Source organism: Trichosurus vulpecula, chromosome 4 (assembly GCF_011100635.1).
Source record: "Trichosurus vulpecula isolate mTriVul1 chromosome 4, mTriVul1.pri, whole genome shotgun sequence".
Taxonomy (NCBI): Eukaryota; Metazoa; Chordata; class Mammalia; order Diprotodontia; family Phalangeridae; genus Trichosurus; species Trichosurus vulpecula.
This window is the reverse complement of record NC_050576.1, coordinates 67,845,737-67,863,939: the sequence shown is the minus strand read 5'-3', so window position 1 is coordinate 67,863,939 and position 18,203 is coordinate 67,845,737. Positions and strand designations below refer to the sequence as shown.

The following is an 18,203-nucleotide window of genomic DNA, read 5'->3' as shown; positions in this document are numbered from 1 at the left end:
TCAGGAGGAATCCTCAGAGCGAGCTTGAGTTTGATGTTTGTTAGCAGAGGATCATTAGGCTGGGTTATTTCTGTTGTTAGACCTTCCAGGGAATCCTGAATGATCTTGTAGATAGATAGATCTCTACATCTTTTAGTCAGTTGTGAGATGGTAAAGATGTCCATTTGTACAAATGTCTACTTTCCTACTAACACCCTCATCAAGGATGCCCTCATTTCATTATTAAGATGACCTGTATGAAGATTTTCCTCTCTAGGCCATAGCCCTCACTTCTTTACCATGCCCCAGAAACCTTTTCAGGGTAGCCATGTGACACAGTGGCTAGAGTGCCAGGCCTGGAGTCAGGAAGACTTACAACGGGTTCAAATATGGCATCAGACACTTGCTTACTAGCTGTGTGACCCTGGACAAGTCACTTAACCCTGTTTGCCTCAGTTTCCTCATCTGTAAAATGAGCTGGAGAAGGAGATGGCAAACCACTCCAGTATCTTTGCCAAGAAAACCCCAAATGGGGTTATGAAGAGTCAGACAAGACTGAAAAAACCACTGAACAACAAAGAAACTGATTTACCCTGGAAGCTCACTCCTCTCCTGGATTTCATTTTCAAAGTGCCCTTGCAGCTCCTCTCTCTAATTGGCTGATTTCTCTCAGACCTTCCATTTTAAGGAAGAGGCCTAGGCCAACCATGTCTTCATTTTATATATTCCATACCATGCCTCCAGGCCAGGTAATCTCTCCCGGGGTGGGGGTGCCCTTTTCAGCTTCCTTTTATTTGTCAGCTTCCACCATTATAATGTAAGTTTTTTGACGGCCAGGATTGTTATTTTTTTTTTCCTGCATGTATTTGTAGTCCCTGTGCTTAGCACAGTTCTTAACACCTAGTCGGATGCTTAACTAATGGTCTTTGACTCCTTTAGATGGGAAAGTTAGACATGTATATGTTGATAATCTCGTGGTCACCTCTCCCTTCTCTTTTTCTGTTAATAAAGCCAAGCATTTCCATTTCTTTGCTCTTACAATTAAAGCACTCCAGCACAAAAATCTAATTGGGGGGTGGGGCGTTGTTTTAGTCTTTGTTCTAGTACTTCTTCTGAAGCACCTCTGAGATTCATGTCAGTTACTGCCCTAGTGTGGTGGTTCCATTCTCCTTAATGGGGAAAACAGCTCGTTGCAGTGGTTGTTACAAGCTTTTTCATTTTTTCATCTCTGAATATTCTTAGAATGACGTTGCTTAGTTGGAATATTTTGTCCAGCTTTCTATAGACTGTTTTCATCCTCCATTGTTCCTCTGTGCTTTGTAGTTGTTCATCCTCTTTTTAAAGATGTATTTTCTTTGTAAAATTTAAAGAATTTTCAATATTATGTAACCAAAATTGTCCACTTCATCTTCTGTGATCATCTCTATTTCTTGTTAAGTGCTCCTTGTTACTCCTTTTGTTTTTTTTAGGTCGCACATCCATTTGCTGCTGCTGCTGGTGTGTGTGTGTGGTGATCTATGAGAGATATCTTGATATAAACTTATTTCTCTTAGATTGCTTTACAGTTTTTCCAGGAGTTTTTGTCAAATTAAGAACTTCTAACTCCAATAGTTGATTTTGGAGCATTGAACAGTATACTGCTGTATCCAATTACTTTTGGTCCTTGTTTACCTAGTCTCTGCCACTGATCCACTTTTCTGGTTTTTTTAACTAGTAACATAGTTTTGGTGATCAGTAACTTCTTGGTGTCTTGTATTAATATCTTCTAAATCTGGCCTTCCTTATCATTTCCCATTGCCATTGTATATGTACCCTTATTACTTCTTATCTATCCTATTGCATTCTAACCCAGATTTTTATCCCTGGGTTTGAACTATTTTATGCCCTTTATGGATCACTCCGTCATTCCAAAACTCCAAGCTTTTACCTGAAAATGTTCTTCATGTCTTAGATGAATGTCAGTTAATAGTAATTGATTGTTTTAGTCATAGTAGCCCATGTGTTATTAGATGGTGTCCATTTTCCAGTCTGTAGAGCAGGAAAAATGTAGAACTCTTGAAAAATAAAAACAAAGCTCCCTTTATTTTAATCTTTAGCATTATGATTCATCTTAAAATATAAAAAAACCTTAACTGTTTGAGTGGATAGTATAATAGAAAGATTAGGAGATTTTGTTCTAGTCCAGACTTTACCATTAACTGTCTATTTTGCTACATGTCCTTGCAACTATTTCCTTACATGAGGTAGTTAAAAAGGATGATCTGTTAATGTTTCTTCTTTAATATTCTGTGATTTTTATGAAGTTACAAATATATCAACAAGTTCTTACATTTGTAAACATGGTATAAAATACATAGGCAAAAAAATAATAAAAATAATACATAGGCAAAATCTGGATTTTAGGGGAGAATGGAATTTGTTGTTAGAATTTTAAAATACAGAACTGAAAAAATTCTCAAACTTAATACAACCTTTTTTCTTTCTTTTTCCAGGTTATATTTCACACTATGTGCTGACTGTATTTACAGAAGATATTTAAAAAACAAACAAACTTCTTTTTTTTTGAAAGATTTTGATTCCAGTGGAATCTGTGCTTTAGATTTTTGTGTTGTGAATCGTAATTACTTAAGCAATGCCTGTACAAGCTCCGCAATGGACGGATTTCCTCTCCTGCCCAATTTGCACTCAGACATTCGACGAAACGATCAGAAAGCCTATCAGCCTAGGCTGTGGCCACACTGTCTGCAAGATGTGCCTGAACAAGCTTCACCGCAAGGCGTGCCCCTTTGACCAGACCACTATTAACACCGACATAGAGCTCCTGCCTGTGAACTCGGCCTTGCTGCAGTTAGTGGGTGCTCAGGTAAGACGAGCTACTCACTCACTCAGTATCATAGTGTCCATTACTTCGTCTGTGTATTTTAAGGAAAAAACTAATGAAAACATTTTAATAGGCACAATTAAAGTGTGAACTGCGCATATGCTTTTAATTTGAAGGGTTAATCTTTGATATTATTGGTTGAAGGATCCTAGTATTTTTAATCTAAAGCAGTGGCCAAAGTTTCATGCACTTGATGCAGTAGGTAGAGTCAATTGAATGTAGAATGAAGTATCAGAAGCAGCAGCAACAACTGGGAGGTTATGGAACAGAAAGGACCTCCAGGAATCTTCTGCTTATGGTGAGCAGCGAGTATTAATGAGGGGCAGTTGGGTCTCCTGGTAGACTAGGAGTCAGGAACACTTGAGTTTATATCCAGCCTCAGACATTTAGGAACTGTGTGACCTGAGCAAGTCACTTCATTCCTTTCAGCCTCAGTTTCCTGATCTGAAAAATAGGGCTAGTATTACTTACCTTAATATGAACTTCAAACAATATGAAATATAAGGCACTGCAAATCTTGAAGTGCTATATGTAAATGCTAATTGCTGTGATCATCATAATTTATCAATTGAAATTTAGGGTCACCCAAAAGGTAATGGGAGGAGAGGTACGATTGGGTGTCAGTGAGGAAGTTATATTGCATCACAAGTCAATGAAGAATTACACATCAGAAGTGAGATAAAGGGTATCAATGTATGGTTAGAAGAGAGAGGGAAAAAAAAGACCTGGCTTGTGCAAAAGGAATAGCAATTAGCACATATTTATATATTAAGTGTCTGCCACACACCAGTCACTATGCTAGGCACTTGATACACACAAAAATAATTAAACTATTCCTGTTCTCAAGGCTCCTACAATTGGAGGGAGAAATACATATATGAGCATGTAAACATAATATAATAAACACAGGCAACTAGGTGGCAGGTTGGATAGAGTGCTGGATTTGGAACCAGGAAGACCTGCCTTTGAATTCTGCCTCAGGCACTTTAACAACTTTGTGATCTTGGGCAAGTCACTGAACTTTGCCTCAGTTTCTTCATCTGTAAAATGGAGATAATAAAAGCATCTGTGCTTGTTATAGAGGATGAAGTGAGATAGATGTACTCTGTAAACTTTTAAGTACTACATAAATGCTGGCTGTTATCTTTATAAGTGTAAAAGATGAAATGCAAACAATCAAGAACTGTATTAAAAATGCCCCATATCATTTATAAGAAAAAATTCTAATGAAAATAACTGAAGTTTTACCTGACACCCATTAAATCAATAGAAATCGTAAGAAAGGGATAGGAACTGGACCTACAACTCTGCAGAGCCGCCTAAATGGGATCCATAATCACTATAAGAAGGGTAGTCTACCAACACAAGTTAAAAACAAGTGGATGAAGAATACTTATTTTCCAAATGATTTGCAGTTAGATAAACAACCCTATAGAGCAGCAAAGGGGATAAAAAAGAGAGAAAGTTAATGTTGGATGGGCTATGGGAGGGCAGGCCAACAAGCGCACTCTTGGTAAAGCTCTTAGGCCCAACTGTTGTAGAAAACAGTGTAGAATTCACAGAGAAAAAAGAAAACCAAACACTGGACTTCTTTTGACCCAGTAGTACCATTACTTGGAATATACCCCCAAAGAATTCCAAGACAGAAAGTTCCTCTAAAAAATATCCACAGCATAATTCTATATTAACAAAACAACAGTTGGAAACAAAGTAGTTCCCCACAGGGGACTTTGTGGATAAACTGTGCCATATAGAGGTGGATAAATTGTGCCGTCAAGGAGCATATTAGGGGACCTCAAATGACCAGTCTGAAATGCAGAGAAGCATAGGGAGATTTGAATAAACTGACAGAATGAAACAGAACCAGGAAAAAAATTAATTACTATAATAATGTATATAGAAACATTAGTAATAGGAATCCAGTTGACTGGGCTCTTGTTATAGGTGGTGGTTCTGTTTAGTTAGAGTCATTAAGGAATGGCTATGGAGGGAAATAAAATATTTTTGGCAGTGAGCCAAGTTCAGATTAAAGCAGTGCCCCAGGCAGTGGGTATAGAATATTGTATATGCCCTTAAAATTGGTCATTTTGTAAGTTTGCTTTGCTTAATTCATTTTCTTGGTGAGAACTGAAGGTTCAGGGAGGGGAAAGTATGTAGGAAAATATAGTCTTATAATACAGTCTTATAAAAAGAAATAAAAAATGCATAAATAGAAGCTTTTATTAAACAGCTAAGCAATTAGATTAGTAGACAGTTAATAAACTAAAATATAAATTAAAAAAATTTAAGTGCCTGCTGTGTTCCAGGCATTTACTAAGCACTTTATAAGTATTATCTATCTAATTTGATTTTCACCAACCCTTGAAGATAGGTGCTATCATTATTATTATTCTCATTTTATAGTTGAGGAAACTGAGGCAAACAGATGAAAATGACTTGCTCAGAGTTACACAGCTAGTAAGTGCCTCAGTTGGGATTTGAACTCAGGTCTTTTTCTAGGACTAGTGCTCTAACCACTGCAGTATCTAGTTGCCTCAGTGGGGATCAAGGAATAGGCCTGCTCTTTCTTCTGGCTCTATGAGTTTTTAACTTGAGGAGAAGACAGCCTTGGAGAGGGAGCCAAGAGATGAGGTGTCTTCAGGAAAAAGCCATGCAAAGAACCTGCCCTCAAGGAGCTCACAATGTAATGCAAGAAGACAGCACATAAAAAGAGGCTGGAAAGGAGGTGGAATAGATGGGGTACCCCAATGCAGGAACATGATGAAGTCTTGAAGCTGGGTGGGCAGTGCTCTGATGCCCCCCCCCCACCCCCTTAAATTGAAGATCTGGAAAGATCTCTCTGATGTCTACCTTCTACCTTCTCCAGTCAGAAGGAGGAGCCCAGGGATCAGAGAGTACTGCAGAAGCATGAGTTTCAGACTTATTTTGATTGTGCAGGAAAATAAATTGCTAGAGATGGGGTGAAATTCAGGTGAGTAATGATGAGATATATTCCCTGGGTCCCCTCCTTAAACTGAGGATCTAGGAAGAACTCTCCAGTGTTCAACATCCATTCTCTCCAAACAGTAGGAGCCAGTAGGGGTTATCATGGAATAATGGGTTTTTATAGTTGGAAGACATTTCCATGGCCATTTAGTTCAGCCTGTACTCAAAAGGAATTCATACTGTGACATAGGTGACAGTTGGTCAACTAGTTTTTTGTCTTTTTTTTTTCTGAGGACTTGTAACGAGAGAGCCTACAACCTTCCCTGGTAGTCCATTCTACTTTTTAGAAAGCTTTGTTTTTAAGATAATTGCCCAAGTGCCCTATGAGAGAGATATCACTAGATAGCTCAAGTGAAAAGATTGTATGGTTTTATTGCTTGGCAAACATGAGTCATCATTTTGATGAGATTGCTATGATATTGAATGCAAATTTAGCTTCATAAGTAGTAATACAATGCCTAATCCAAGAAACTAATAATAGTTTGAATCCTACTTGGTTAGACCTAATCTGGATAATTGTATTCACTTCTAGGTACCATGTTTTGGGAGGTACATTAATAAACCTCATTTTCCACTTGCAATAGTCAAATGTTAGGAAACTTGAAATGTCCTAAAAGGAGCAATGAAAAAAACTGGTAATATTAGCTTATAGAAGAGATTTATTTGTTTAAAAGATCGTCATACTTAACTAGGGCACAAAGGGCAGTATTGGGTGGATGCCATGACTTTTGGTTAATTGGAGCAGGGGGAGGGGAGTATTGGAGGAAATCCTTCCTTACAGTTAGAGCCAAACTCAAATGAAATTGAGAGATGAGTGCTTTCTTACTAGAAAATTCTAAGTGAAAGATTAATGATAGTTTGTTGAAGGTGTTGATGAAATTTCTTTTTTTATGTATGGATTAACATACAATCCATGTTCTTTAAGATTCTGTGATTGTCATCTTTTTAATTTAAAATCTTTTTTAAGTGTTCATTTGTTTTAAAATTTTGAATTCCAAATTCTGTCCCTCTTTCCTCTCCCCTCTCCTTGAGATGGTGAGCAATCTGATACAGGTTATACATGTGCAATCACGTAAAATATATTTCCAGGTTAGTCATTTTGTGGAAAAAGACTTGAACCAAATAAAAAAGAGAGAAAGAAAGTGAAAAATAGTATGCTCGATCTGTATTCAAGACTCTTATCAGTTCTTTCTCTGCAGGTGGACAGTATTTTTCATCATGAGTCCTTTTGGGTTGTCGTATTGATGAGAATAGCTAAGTTTATCGTACAGTATTACTATTTACTGTGTACAGTGTTCTCCTGGTTCTTCTCAATTCACTCTGCATCAGTTTGTGTAAACCTTCCCAGATTTTTCTGAAATCATTCTGCTTGTCATTTTTTTATAATTCAATAATACTCCATTACAGTCATACCACAACTTGTTTAGCCATTCTCCAGTTGATGGCAACCTCTCAATTTCCAATTCTTTGCCACCACAAAAAGAGTTGCTATAGATATTTTTGTACAAATATGTCCTTTCCCCCTCTTTTTTTTTAAAAATCTCTTTGCAATATAGACCTAGTAGTGGTATTCCTGGGTCACAGGGTATGCACATTTGATAGCCCTTTGGGCACAGTTCCAAATTGCTATCCAGAATGGTTGGATCTGTTCACAACTCCACCAACAGTGTATTAGTGTCTGTTCCAGTTTTTCCACATCCCCTCCAAAATTTTTCATTTTTCTTTTTCTGTCACATTAGCCAGTCTGATCTGTGTGAGGTGGTACTTCAGGGTTGTTGTAATTTGCATTTCTTTAATGGATAGTTGCTTAGAGTATTTTTTCATATGACTATAGATAGCTTTGATTTCTTTGCCTGAAAACTGTCTGTTCATACTCTTTGACCATTTTTCAGGTGGGGAACGATTCGTAGTCTTATAAATTCGACTCACTTGTCTGAGAATTTGAGAAATTAGGCCTTTATCAGAGGTACTTGATTGTAAAGAAATTTTTCCCAGTTTTCTTCTAATTTTGGTTGCATTAGTTTTGTTTGGGCAAAATCTGTTAAATTTAATATGATGAAAATTATCCATTTTACATTTCATAATGCTCTCTGTCTCTTCTTTGGTTCTAAATTCTTCCCTTATCCATAGATCTGACAGGTAAGCTATTCCATGCATTTTGCTTATGGTATCACCCTCTATGTCTAAATCATGTAGCCATTTTAACCATATCTTGGTACACAGTGTGAGATGTTTCTGCCATACTGTTTATCATTTTTCCCAGCAGTTTTTGTGAAAGTGAGATTTTGTCCTAAAAGCTTGGATCTTTGTGTTTATCAACACAAAATTATTATGGTCATTTGCTTTAATTAACCATAACTCGCTGGACATGTTGAACTGGTTCTCTTATTTGTGTGGTTAAGGTAATAATATGTTCTTTTAGGGTTAATTCCTTGTTTAGTACTAGTGTTTGTCCTTCATGGAGGTTCTGTTATTCTAAGACTAATTCTTCAAATTTAGCCTTTCCAATGGAACACCACTAGTCGTGAAAATCTTTCATTTTTTAATGATTCTTTCTTTTTTATTTCTCTTTCTATGGTAACTCGCCCTTCTCTCCAACTTCTATGTTGTACATCCATAAGGATAGCAGTCATGTTTGCCCTTGCATCACAGTTATTTGACAGAGTGCATTGTAAATAATAATAGCCTAAAAAAAGTTTCTTTGACTTAGACTTTTCATTACTTTTTCCAAATAAGCCCTTTACTTTTCTCTCCCTGTCTTTTGGTTTACTATGTTCTTTATGAAATACTCTTTCCTTTAAATCAGCTTCTTTAGATTGTAACAAGCATTCAAAGTCCAGATCAAATATTATCTCCTTTATGAATTTTTTTTGATGTCCCCAGCCCTTTCTCCAAGTTCTGAACTGTTAGACCATTTTGAGTCTCTTTTATTGCCTTGTTGACTTGAAATGAAAAACAGTTTGGTAATTGTATGTAAGAGACAAGAAAGATGCGGAAAGTCCATGGTAATTTAATGTTACTAATGTGGAAGGCCATATGAATAATAATGCAGTAAAAAGGAATGGTAAAATCTCAAAGAAAAATAGTGCTATACCAAAATACAGCTATTGTATAAAAGTTTTGTTATTTGTCATGTTAGAATTTCTATGTGGATGTAATGTTTGGACATCGAAGTGCTTTTTAGACAGTCTTCCATGTGTGAATGGAATTTCAGAATTTCTATAGACAGCATCTTAGACTTAAAACACCTCTCTGGACTTTCTCACCTTTTCATATTTAGAGAGATAAATAAAAAAGTGTCTTTTAGCCACTTAATACACATTGAACACTGTGCAAAGTACTGGGGATAGAAATACAAAGTGAGACAATCCCTGCTCTCAAAGGGTATGGATTCTAATAGGGGAGATAGAGGTGGTGGCCAGGGAAGGTTTCTTTTGTTTAGCAGGTCACAGGGTTGGTGAACGTAACAATGGGGCAGTTGATCGACAAATTCATTTTAGAGCTACTGGTAGTATATCGTCACTTTTAAGAAGACCGGTTATATGCATCTGAAATAATAAGCTGATAAGTGTTGGTGGCATGGGAATATATTAGGTAACCTGTCCTGTTTGATGTGCAGGTCCCTGAGCAGCAGCCCATTACTTTGTGTAGTGGGGTAGAAGATACAAAACATTATGAGGAAGCGAAGAAATGTGTAGAGGAATTAGCATTGTATTTGAAACCACTCAGCAGTGCGCGAGGTGAGTCTTCCATAGTTGGTCAGATTCTTCTTATGAGGAATTTTAGAAAGAACGGTAACTATTCTCATTTTCCAAATGATTTTAATAGAAGTCCTAAAGATAATTTTCTACTATTTGACCTACTTATTTTTGTAAATCCAAATCCATTGCACAACACAACTTTTAGAAAACACTAGTAACAATGAATTTTAACGTGAAAGCCTGGAGACTTTTTTTGGGTGGTGGGGATTCTGACCATCAACCAGTGTGTTGGCTAACCCTCTAGCTTTGTATGAGGCAATCCATTACACTTTTGGATAAGCCTAATTATTTGGAAGCCTTTCTTGCTATCAAACTGAAAGCTACTTTTCTGTAACTTCTGTCCATTCTTTTTTTATTTTGTACTGTGAGGCCAAGCAGAACGATTTAGATTCTTCTTGCATGTTACAGCCCTTTCGGCTAGGTATCTTAGGTAGATAGGTGACACCATATAATGCGTAGAATGCTGGGCCTGGAGTTTATGAGCTGTGTGGCACTGGGCACTTCATCTGTGCATCAGCTTCTTCAGCTGTAAAACAGGGATAATACTAGCAGCTAAATAAGATTATATTTGTGAAGGCCCTCACATGGTGCCTGGCACATAGTAAGTGGTTAATAAATGCTTCTTTCTTTCCCTTGAAGACAGCTTTTATGTCACCCTCTTTTCTGTTCTAAGCTAAGCATCCCCATTTCAGTCATCTGATCCTCATATCATTTGCTGGTTTTTTTCACCTTTGTCATTTTCTAGCTTCTAATCCCTTCTTGAAATGTGTCACCCAGAACTGGACACAGCATTGGCCAGGCCAGAGAAGAATAAGATTTAATGCCCTTACCCTGAACACTTTGAATATCTTATTGCGTCCTCCATGTTATCCTCCATATAACATTTAGATGTTTTGTTTTGTTTCAGCTTATATAGTACCTTAATTGAAATCCTCTCTCATCTTAGAAAGTAAAAATTTTTTTAACTCAGCTATAAGATCCTAGGCTTATTATTCCCTTTAAATTTCATGTTACTGAATTTGGCTCAATGATCTAGTCCATAGAAATCTTTTTTTTTTTTATTGCAGTTCAGTCACCTAATATTTGAGCTAGCTATTCCTAACTTTGTGTCATCTCTAGATTTATTAAGCTTGTGATCTGTACTGCTAACCAATATCAAACAGTTAAGGACTACTTTTGCAGTCAGGCCATCTCTCCCATCTTGTTTCTAAGATTAAGATGTTGGACTTTTTCAAATGTTGTTATTGTAGATCTCCTGCTGTAGGGGATTTAGAAACCCAGGGAGATTAAGTGGCTCTCCCAAGAGACAGGAATGGCACGGTGGTCATCTGACTTCACAGTCACCGTCCTATGCTGCAGTCACTCCTTGTCGTCCCCCCCCCCCCAAAAAAAAAAGGGAAATGAGGTTTTGTCTGGTTTGACCTGTTTTCTAGGTGGATTTCCCATATTCTCTTTTATACGTGTCCAATAATCATCCCTTTAATAATGTTTTCTAAAAGTGTCAGAAATTAACCTTAACCTCACTAGCCTGTTTGGTTTTTTTGAGTAGGCTCCGTTGTCATCTTTTTTCTTGAAAGTCAGAACAGTAGTTCTTTTCTAATTCTGCAAAAATCCTTAGGTGTGGTTCACTAGTCAGATTTGTCAAGTTTGGGGATATGATTCCTTTAGTCCTGTAGATGTAAATTCATCAAGGGCCAAGAGTGCCCTCTTACTCATTTTGTGTTTCACTTCCCTCTTGGCCATTTTTGTTCTACCTTTTCTTGTCAACCTGTCCTTCTCCTTTGTGAAGAAAGCAGAACAAAATGAGAATGAAAGATTGTATCTCTAGGAATGTGCCCTCCCCCACAGAGCACACTTACATCTGTGATCCCAAACACCTTGCTCAGAAGTTGGCGTAGAGTAGTCCCATAATAAATATTTGTGGAATTGGTTGATCCTACTTTATTTTTCTATAGTTTGAAAAGAACAACTCTTGTCCTTAGCATTCCTTGTCAGTCTCATCATTCTGAGCTTCAGCACTGCTGGTGTTAGAATCATCATCATCATCATCACAGGCCTATACCTCACTGTTACAGTCATCCTTTATGTTTGATCTTGCTTCCATTTTCTATACATTTTTTTTTAAAATTATGACTTTTTTTTATGAGTATCTGTGCAATCTCCTCTCCACCTTTTTCCTCTCCCATTTATCCAGTATTTATTAAGCACTTACTATGGGCCAGAGAATGCCTAAGGTGCTGAGCATACAAAGAGAAAAGCAAAAACAGTCCCTACATTTTTTTAGCTAATTTGTTTATTTTTATTTTTGTCACTTATTATTAGGTTAGAGCCCTGAGAAAGTCAAGTGATAAATCCAAGGTCACATAGGTTATGTGTCAGAGGTAGGCATTGAGCCCAGGTCTTCCTGGTTCTGAGGCTGGCCCTCTATCTAATGCTATATGTTACTTCTGCAGGGGGAATAAACCATAAAAGCCAAAGTGTTTACATTTTTAAAAAAAACAAAAATATACTTAAAATAATAGGAGTAACAATCTTTTATCTCCTCTGTGTGGGCATACCATTAAGTCTTGTTCTTTTATATATAGTGGCAGTCTGCATGTATACTAATTCTGCTCTCCTTGTTATGTATCTCTCATAAGTCTTTCCAGGTTTTTTTTATTAATCAGATTTATTTTTAATTGTTACTTTACACTATTTCACAGTTAATTCAGGTGCTCCCTAATTCATGGCCTTTGGGGTTACTCTAGTTTTTTGTTATATTGCAAAATGATTGGGGAATGGCTAATCTGAGCCACAAGAAAAGATGAATATGAAGAATTCAAAGAAACATGGGAAGACTGATAAGAACTGACAGTATAGGCAGTATTGCACAGTCATCTTCCATCTCTGCAAAGGTAGCGAGGAACGTCTTCCAGGACCAAGCTTGGCAATAATAATTACACAGGGTTGAGAGTCACATTTTTTGTTGTTTTTTTCCATTGACAATACTGTAGTCATGTATGGTCCCTGCATCACACTGTCAGTTCTTCTAAGTCTTTTCATATTTCTTTAAATTCTTCCTATTTTTCTTTATGGCTCAGTAATACTACCTTGTTACTGTGCCACAACACTGTATTCACGTACCATAATTTTTGTAGTCATCACTGAATCAGTGGGCATCTACTGTGTTTTTAACACTGTGTATAGTAGTAGCAAAGATATTTTGCAAAAGCACCAAGAATATTTTTATATAATTGTCACTCTTTCTGTAGCATCCTTAGGATACAGGTGGGTTCTTTTTTTTTTAAATTAATTTTTTTATTCCAAACTTATCCATCGATAAAATGGATATTTTCACATACAATACATAAAATTGTGAGTCTCTGTTATGTACATAATATTATATGCACCCTACATGCATAGTAAAGTAAACACTTAAATTTCAAATCCATTCTCCTTGTCTGTGAATTATTCTGGTCTTCCTTCTTTTCTCTTGAGCATTTTTAAAAAGATGCTCCGGGGACTCTCTTTCTCTTCTACCTCCTCCCTCCTCCTAGTTTTGGGGAAAAACTGGAAAAATAAAGTTCAGAAAGATCCTTTTTAAAATAAAAACAACTTGGGTAAAACAAATTCCCACTTTGGCCATATCCAAAAATTTATTTCTTATTTTGCATCTTGAGTCCATTATCTTTCTTTTAGTGGTTCATTATCAGTCCTATGGTACTGGTCCTTCTCCACTATGAAAAAGAACTGCTATAAATTTTTTGTACATATAGTTTCTTTTCCTTTTTGATCTCTTTGTGGTAAAGGCCTAATGGTGGTATCAGTGAGTTGTAATATATGTAGTCTAGTGGCTTACACGTAGTCTTAGAATATAATTTTAACTGTGTTACCACTTAATCAAAGTTAGGATCAGTTTTATGATTGCTAGAGTACTCTCCAGTCTATAGATTAATTTTTATGTTGTGTTTTAAAGGAGTAGGTCTGAACAGCACCACTCAGAGTGTTCTGAGCCGCCCGATGCAGAGGAAATTGGTGACGTTAGTCCACTGCCAGCTAGTGGAAGAAGAAGGTCGGATTCGTGCCATGAGGGCAGCTCGATCTTTAGGTGAACGGACTGTCACAGAACTAATCCTCCAGCACCAGAATCCTCAACAACTTTCTTCAAATCTTTGGGCAGCAGTCAGGGCCAGGGGCTGCCAGTTCCTTGGACCAGGTAAATGATGTAGAGACATATGTGTAGATATCATTCATCTTTATTAGTTCTTAAAATCTTGTCTGGAAGGGCCAGAGAGAGATGGATTTCCAGAGGGTCTTGTTTTAAAATTTTACAGAGGCAGTTATAATTGAGTTTTGCAAAAAACTGAAGTTTAGCCCTATTAAATACTAAAACTTTCTCAAATTTGTTATTCAGTTTGGATGGATTTTATTTACTATTTGTTAGGTACTTCTTTGTTTTCTTAAAATTTACCAAATGTTACTATGATTTAATCTGTCTTCAGTTACTCAATGACGTTTGCTGTACTGTGCTATAATAGTGATGGTACTGAGGTATTTGAAACTGTGTGTCTCTGTAAGCAGACTCCAAGTTGCTGTAGAAATGTAGTTCTTTTGATATCTCACAGTGATATCATCTGTCACTTCCCACTACTCTTGCTTATCTAATCTTTTCAAAATATCCATTTGTCTTGGTGTTGTCCCCAGGGGCTTCTCCTCTTCTTAGAAACAAAATGCTTTAGTTTTTCTGAGAGATGTTTACTGCTCAGAATTGCAGCAGTAACAGCTTTTTTCCAAGTTACTTACTAGTTGAACATAATTGTTCAAAATATACGTGGAATGTCATTTAAAAGCTATAATTAAAGGTGCTGGTAGAAATATTGACAGTCTCAGATATGTAGATGATACCACTCTGATGGCAGAAAGTGAAGAAGAATTAAGCCTTTTGATGATGGTGAAAGAAAAAAATGAAAAGAATGGCTTGAGGCTGAACATTTAAAAAAAAAAAACTAAGGTCATGACATCCTGTCCTATCACTTCCTGGCAATTAGAGGGAGAAGAAATGGAACTAGTGTCAGATTTTATATTCTTGGGCTCAAAGATCACTGTAGATGGCGACTGCAGATATGAAATTAAAAGACACTCCTTGGAAGGAAAGCTATGGCAAATCTTGATAGCATACTAAAAAGCACAGACATCACCTTGCCCACAAAGGCCCATATAGTCAAAGCTGTGGTTTTTCTAGCAGTAATGTATGTCTGAGAGTTAGATCATAAGGAAGGCTGAGCAGTACAGAATCCTTGCTTTTGAATTGTAGTGCTGGAGAAGACAATTGAGAGTTTCTTGGACAGCAAGGAGATCAGATTAATCAATACTTAAATGAATTAACTGACTGTTCATTGGAAGGATAAATACTGAAGCTGAAGCTTAAATACTTTGACCACATAATGAGAAGATAGGACTCATTGGAAAAGACTGTGATACGGGGGAAAATTGAAAGCAAAAGAAGGGGACAGTAGAGGATGAGATGGGTAGATAGTGTCACGAAAGCAATGGACATGAATTTGGACAGACTTTGGAAGATAGTGGAGGAAGGATGGGCCTGACTTGCTGTGGTCTGTGGTATTATGAAGAGTCAGACATAATTGAATGACTGAACAACAATTTAACAGCATGTTTTTAGGTGTAAATGAATTTTGTTTTAAATTTTCCCAATGATGCATTGGGAAAGATGGAGTCTCTAATATAACCCAAGGGCCCCATGGACAGCACCACCACTATCTGTATAGCTCCAAGATGGAGAATTACTATACCAGTAGTCTTTGTTAGTGAAGTTTTGGTATAAGACTGACTACAAAGAAGAGAAAAGGCTTTGGGCTTTGTTTGCTTAGCTACCCATACAGCTCTTGTTCCCTTACCAACAAACAATACATTTGGTTGATAAGTAATTAAGAATAAGAGGACAGTCTCTTTTCCTGTCAAAAATTCTTTTTGTGTAGCTACTGGACCACGAAGGCAAAAAAGTAATTTGTTTCCTTTATTTTAGGCAACCTCTGGGTTGCAAATTCATTAGGTTGGTTGGAGAAGTCATTTTAATTTAATTTTCTGCAGTGTAAATTCCAAAAAACATGGTTGTTATTATGATACAGCAAGATAGAAATGCTGAGGTAATGAGAATAAGTGAACTTAGTCCTGAGAAGCAATTGCCTCGGCAAGAAAGTAGAACCAGGTGATTGCTACTAAACTTAGTCCAGAGAAGTAGAAATAAAAGTTGCAAGTGCAACATAAAATTCAACTCTGCATAGGGTGGAATTGGATTAAATACATAATGATTTGTTTTTTTTTTCCTTTGACTGTAATTCTACCACTGTTTTTTCCATCTTAATTTTAGTTAGAATCCCAGATATGATTCTGCAAAGGTGATGTTATGTGAATAAATTTGCCATGCCCCATGGGTATGGCTGGTCTTTGCGTTCTTTTTTGTTTCTTAGAGTTTATACATAGATGGAGGAATTGAATTTTTCTGGTAGGGAGTTTTATTAGTTAACATCTAACGTCCTTTTCTGATCTTAAGATTTTACGACTTCCTGTCTTGTGGAGAACTTTGTCCAAACTTGGAGGGAATGTGATACTTGTACTAAGCATCAGACCTGAGACCCTACAAGAATTTTCCCATGACAATACAGAATAAAATTTTATTTTTACCTGACTTCCCAGCAATGCAGGAGGAAGCCCTGAAGCTGGTCCTGCTGGCCTTGGAAGATGGATCTGCTTTGTCTCGGAAAGTCTTGGTTCTATTTGTGGTGCAAAGATTGGAGCCACGATTTCCTCAGGCCTCAAAAACCAGCATTGGACATGTTGTTCAGCTATTGTACAGAGCCTCCTGTTTCAAGGTACAAAACTTCTATAAATTGGGTGCTGAGTTTCAAGAAACATGTTCTCTTCCTGCCTACAGAAATGTTAAATAAATCAAGACTACCTGAATGATCTTTGAAAGTCTTCACTATTTGTGTGATTATAGGACAGTATATTAAATATTACTCAAAATTGACCAAACTGGGCCTTAGAAATTTTTTGCTATATAAAAATTTCTATCTTGGAGATATTTGTTAAAATGGGATTTATCCTGGTAGAAAACAAACACTTTTTCAAAAGTAGCTTTATCTGTATTTAAAAGTGTTCTTTGCATGTGAAATTGCAAAGCAGTAGATTTATTTAGTATAGGTGGGGCTAGAATTTGGAATTTGTCTTTTCGAGTTGTCAAAGCTTTGACAAAGTCTAATTCAGTTGGTAAAGAGGATGTTACATTTTTAAGATTTGAGATGAATTAATCTAATGAAGTTATTAAGAAATAAAAATGTCAACATTAATTTTCTTTTAAAACAAGATCAAATGATACAGCACTTAACAAATCTTAAAGATGCTTTATAAATGCTTGATTTTTCATTTAACAAGCATTTATTTTATCCTGCCTCTTCTGCTCAAAGATGAAAAACAAAACCTTTTCTAACAGATATTACAGTGACGATTCTCCTGCCTTCTTGTCACTAGCCCCTCTTGAAATAGTGTTTCCTTGGCACTGGTAAATTCCTTTGGCTATGTTTATTCATTCTTCCTATTGTAAATTTTTATGAAACCATGACATTTGAAAATAAAAACTTCTTGAAGCAGAAGGATAAATTTAATGTTTGCATTTTGCAGTATGGTGGTCATAAACAGAATTTTGTTTAATACATATTATATATGTTTATACATATATATTATAACCATGAATTGTGTGTGTGTCTGTGTGTCTATGTTGTACGTCTCTTCTCAGGTGACAAAACGTGATGAGGATTCCTCCTTAATGCAATTGAAGGAGGAATTTAGGACATATGAAGCTCTTCGTCGGGAACACGATTCCCAGATAGTTCAGATTGCCATGGAGGCAGGCTTGCGCATTGCCCCAGACCAATGGTCTTCTCTTCTTTATGGAGACCAATCACACAAATCCCACATGCAGTCCATTATTGACAAGGTAAAGTCTCTTTTTGTTCCTTATTATAGCTGACTTATCTTTAAGCTTTAGTTACTTGGAAAGCAAACAATTCACATTTTATACAGCTAGGTTTCATTTTCTCATGGTTCTCTATAGTAAACATTTACTTTTATGGACAGAAAATTTGATCAATATCAGCGTTTATTCCTTAGGTTCCATTGTCTACTGAGCTTACTTTGTTTTAATCCCTCTTTTCCTTTTAAAATTTCATTATTCAGTTATCTAAATATATTAAATATACTATATAGTATATAGGCTATACATAGGTAAATAATTGTAGAGTTTAGGTACAATTACTGACCGTAGAGATTTGGTAAAAACCGCATTTGAAAGATCTGTCTGTAATTGGTGTATGGTTATGGCGACTTCTTTCAAAATATTCCTCCTCATAAGTGCCACAAATGTCACAGTTCTGGAATTATTTCCTTGGTGCATCGAGTAAACTCTATGGAACCTGTGAAACTTGGAAAAGAGAAGCTTTTGTTGTTTTGCTTTCTAGTTTTATAATTAACTTTTAAATCTAAATAGACCATCTATCAGATGTGGATTTTATCTCTGACTTATTTATTATCTCTTGAACTTT

At 36.4% G+C, this 18,203-nt stretch overlaps 1 protein-coding gene across 4 annotated transcripts in view; it reads left to right on the top strand.

The window, feature by feature from the left end:
• RC3H1 (ring finger and CCCH-type domains 1) overlaps nucleotides 1-18,203 on the top strand; it is a 73,357-nt gene that overhangs the window by 26,044 nt on the left and 29,110 nt on the right. For all 4 annotated transcript variants that reach the window (XM_036754081.1, XM_036754080.1, XM_036754079.1 and 1 more), the window contains exons 2-6: nucleotides 2,472-2,842; nucleotides 9,465-9,585; nucleotides 13,562-13,801; nucleotides 16,300-16,475; nucleotides 17,399-17,599. In XM_036754081.1, the coding sequence (XP_036609976.1) occupies nucleotides 2,612-2,842; nucleotides 9,465-9,585; nucleotides 13,562-13,801; nucleotides 16,300-16,475; nucleotides 17,399-17,599 (969 nt within the window). In that variant the 5' untranslated portion in view covers nucleotides 2,472-2,611. The remainder of the gene's footprint in view (nucleotides 1-2,471; nucleotides 2,843-9,464; nucleotides 9,586-13,561; nucleotides 13,802-16,299; nucleotides 16,476-17,398; nucleotides 17,600-18,203) is intronic.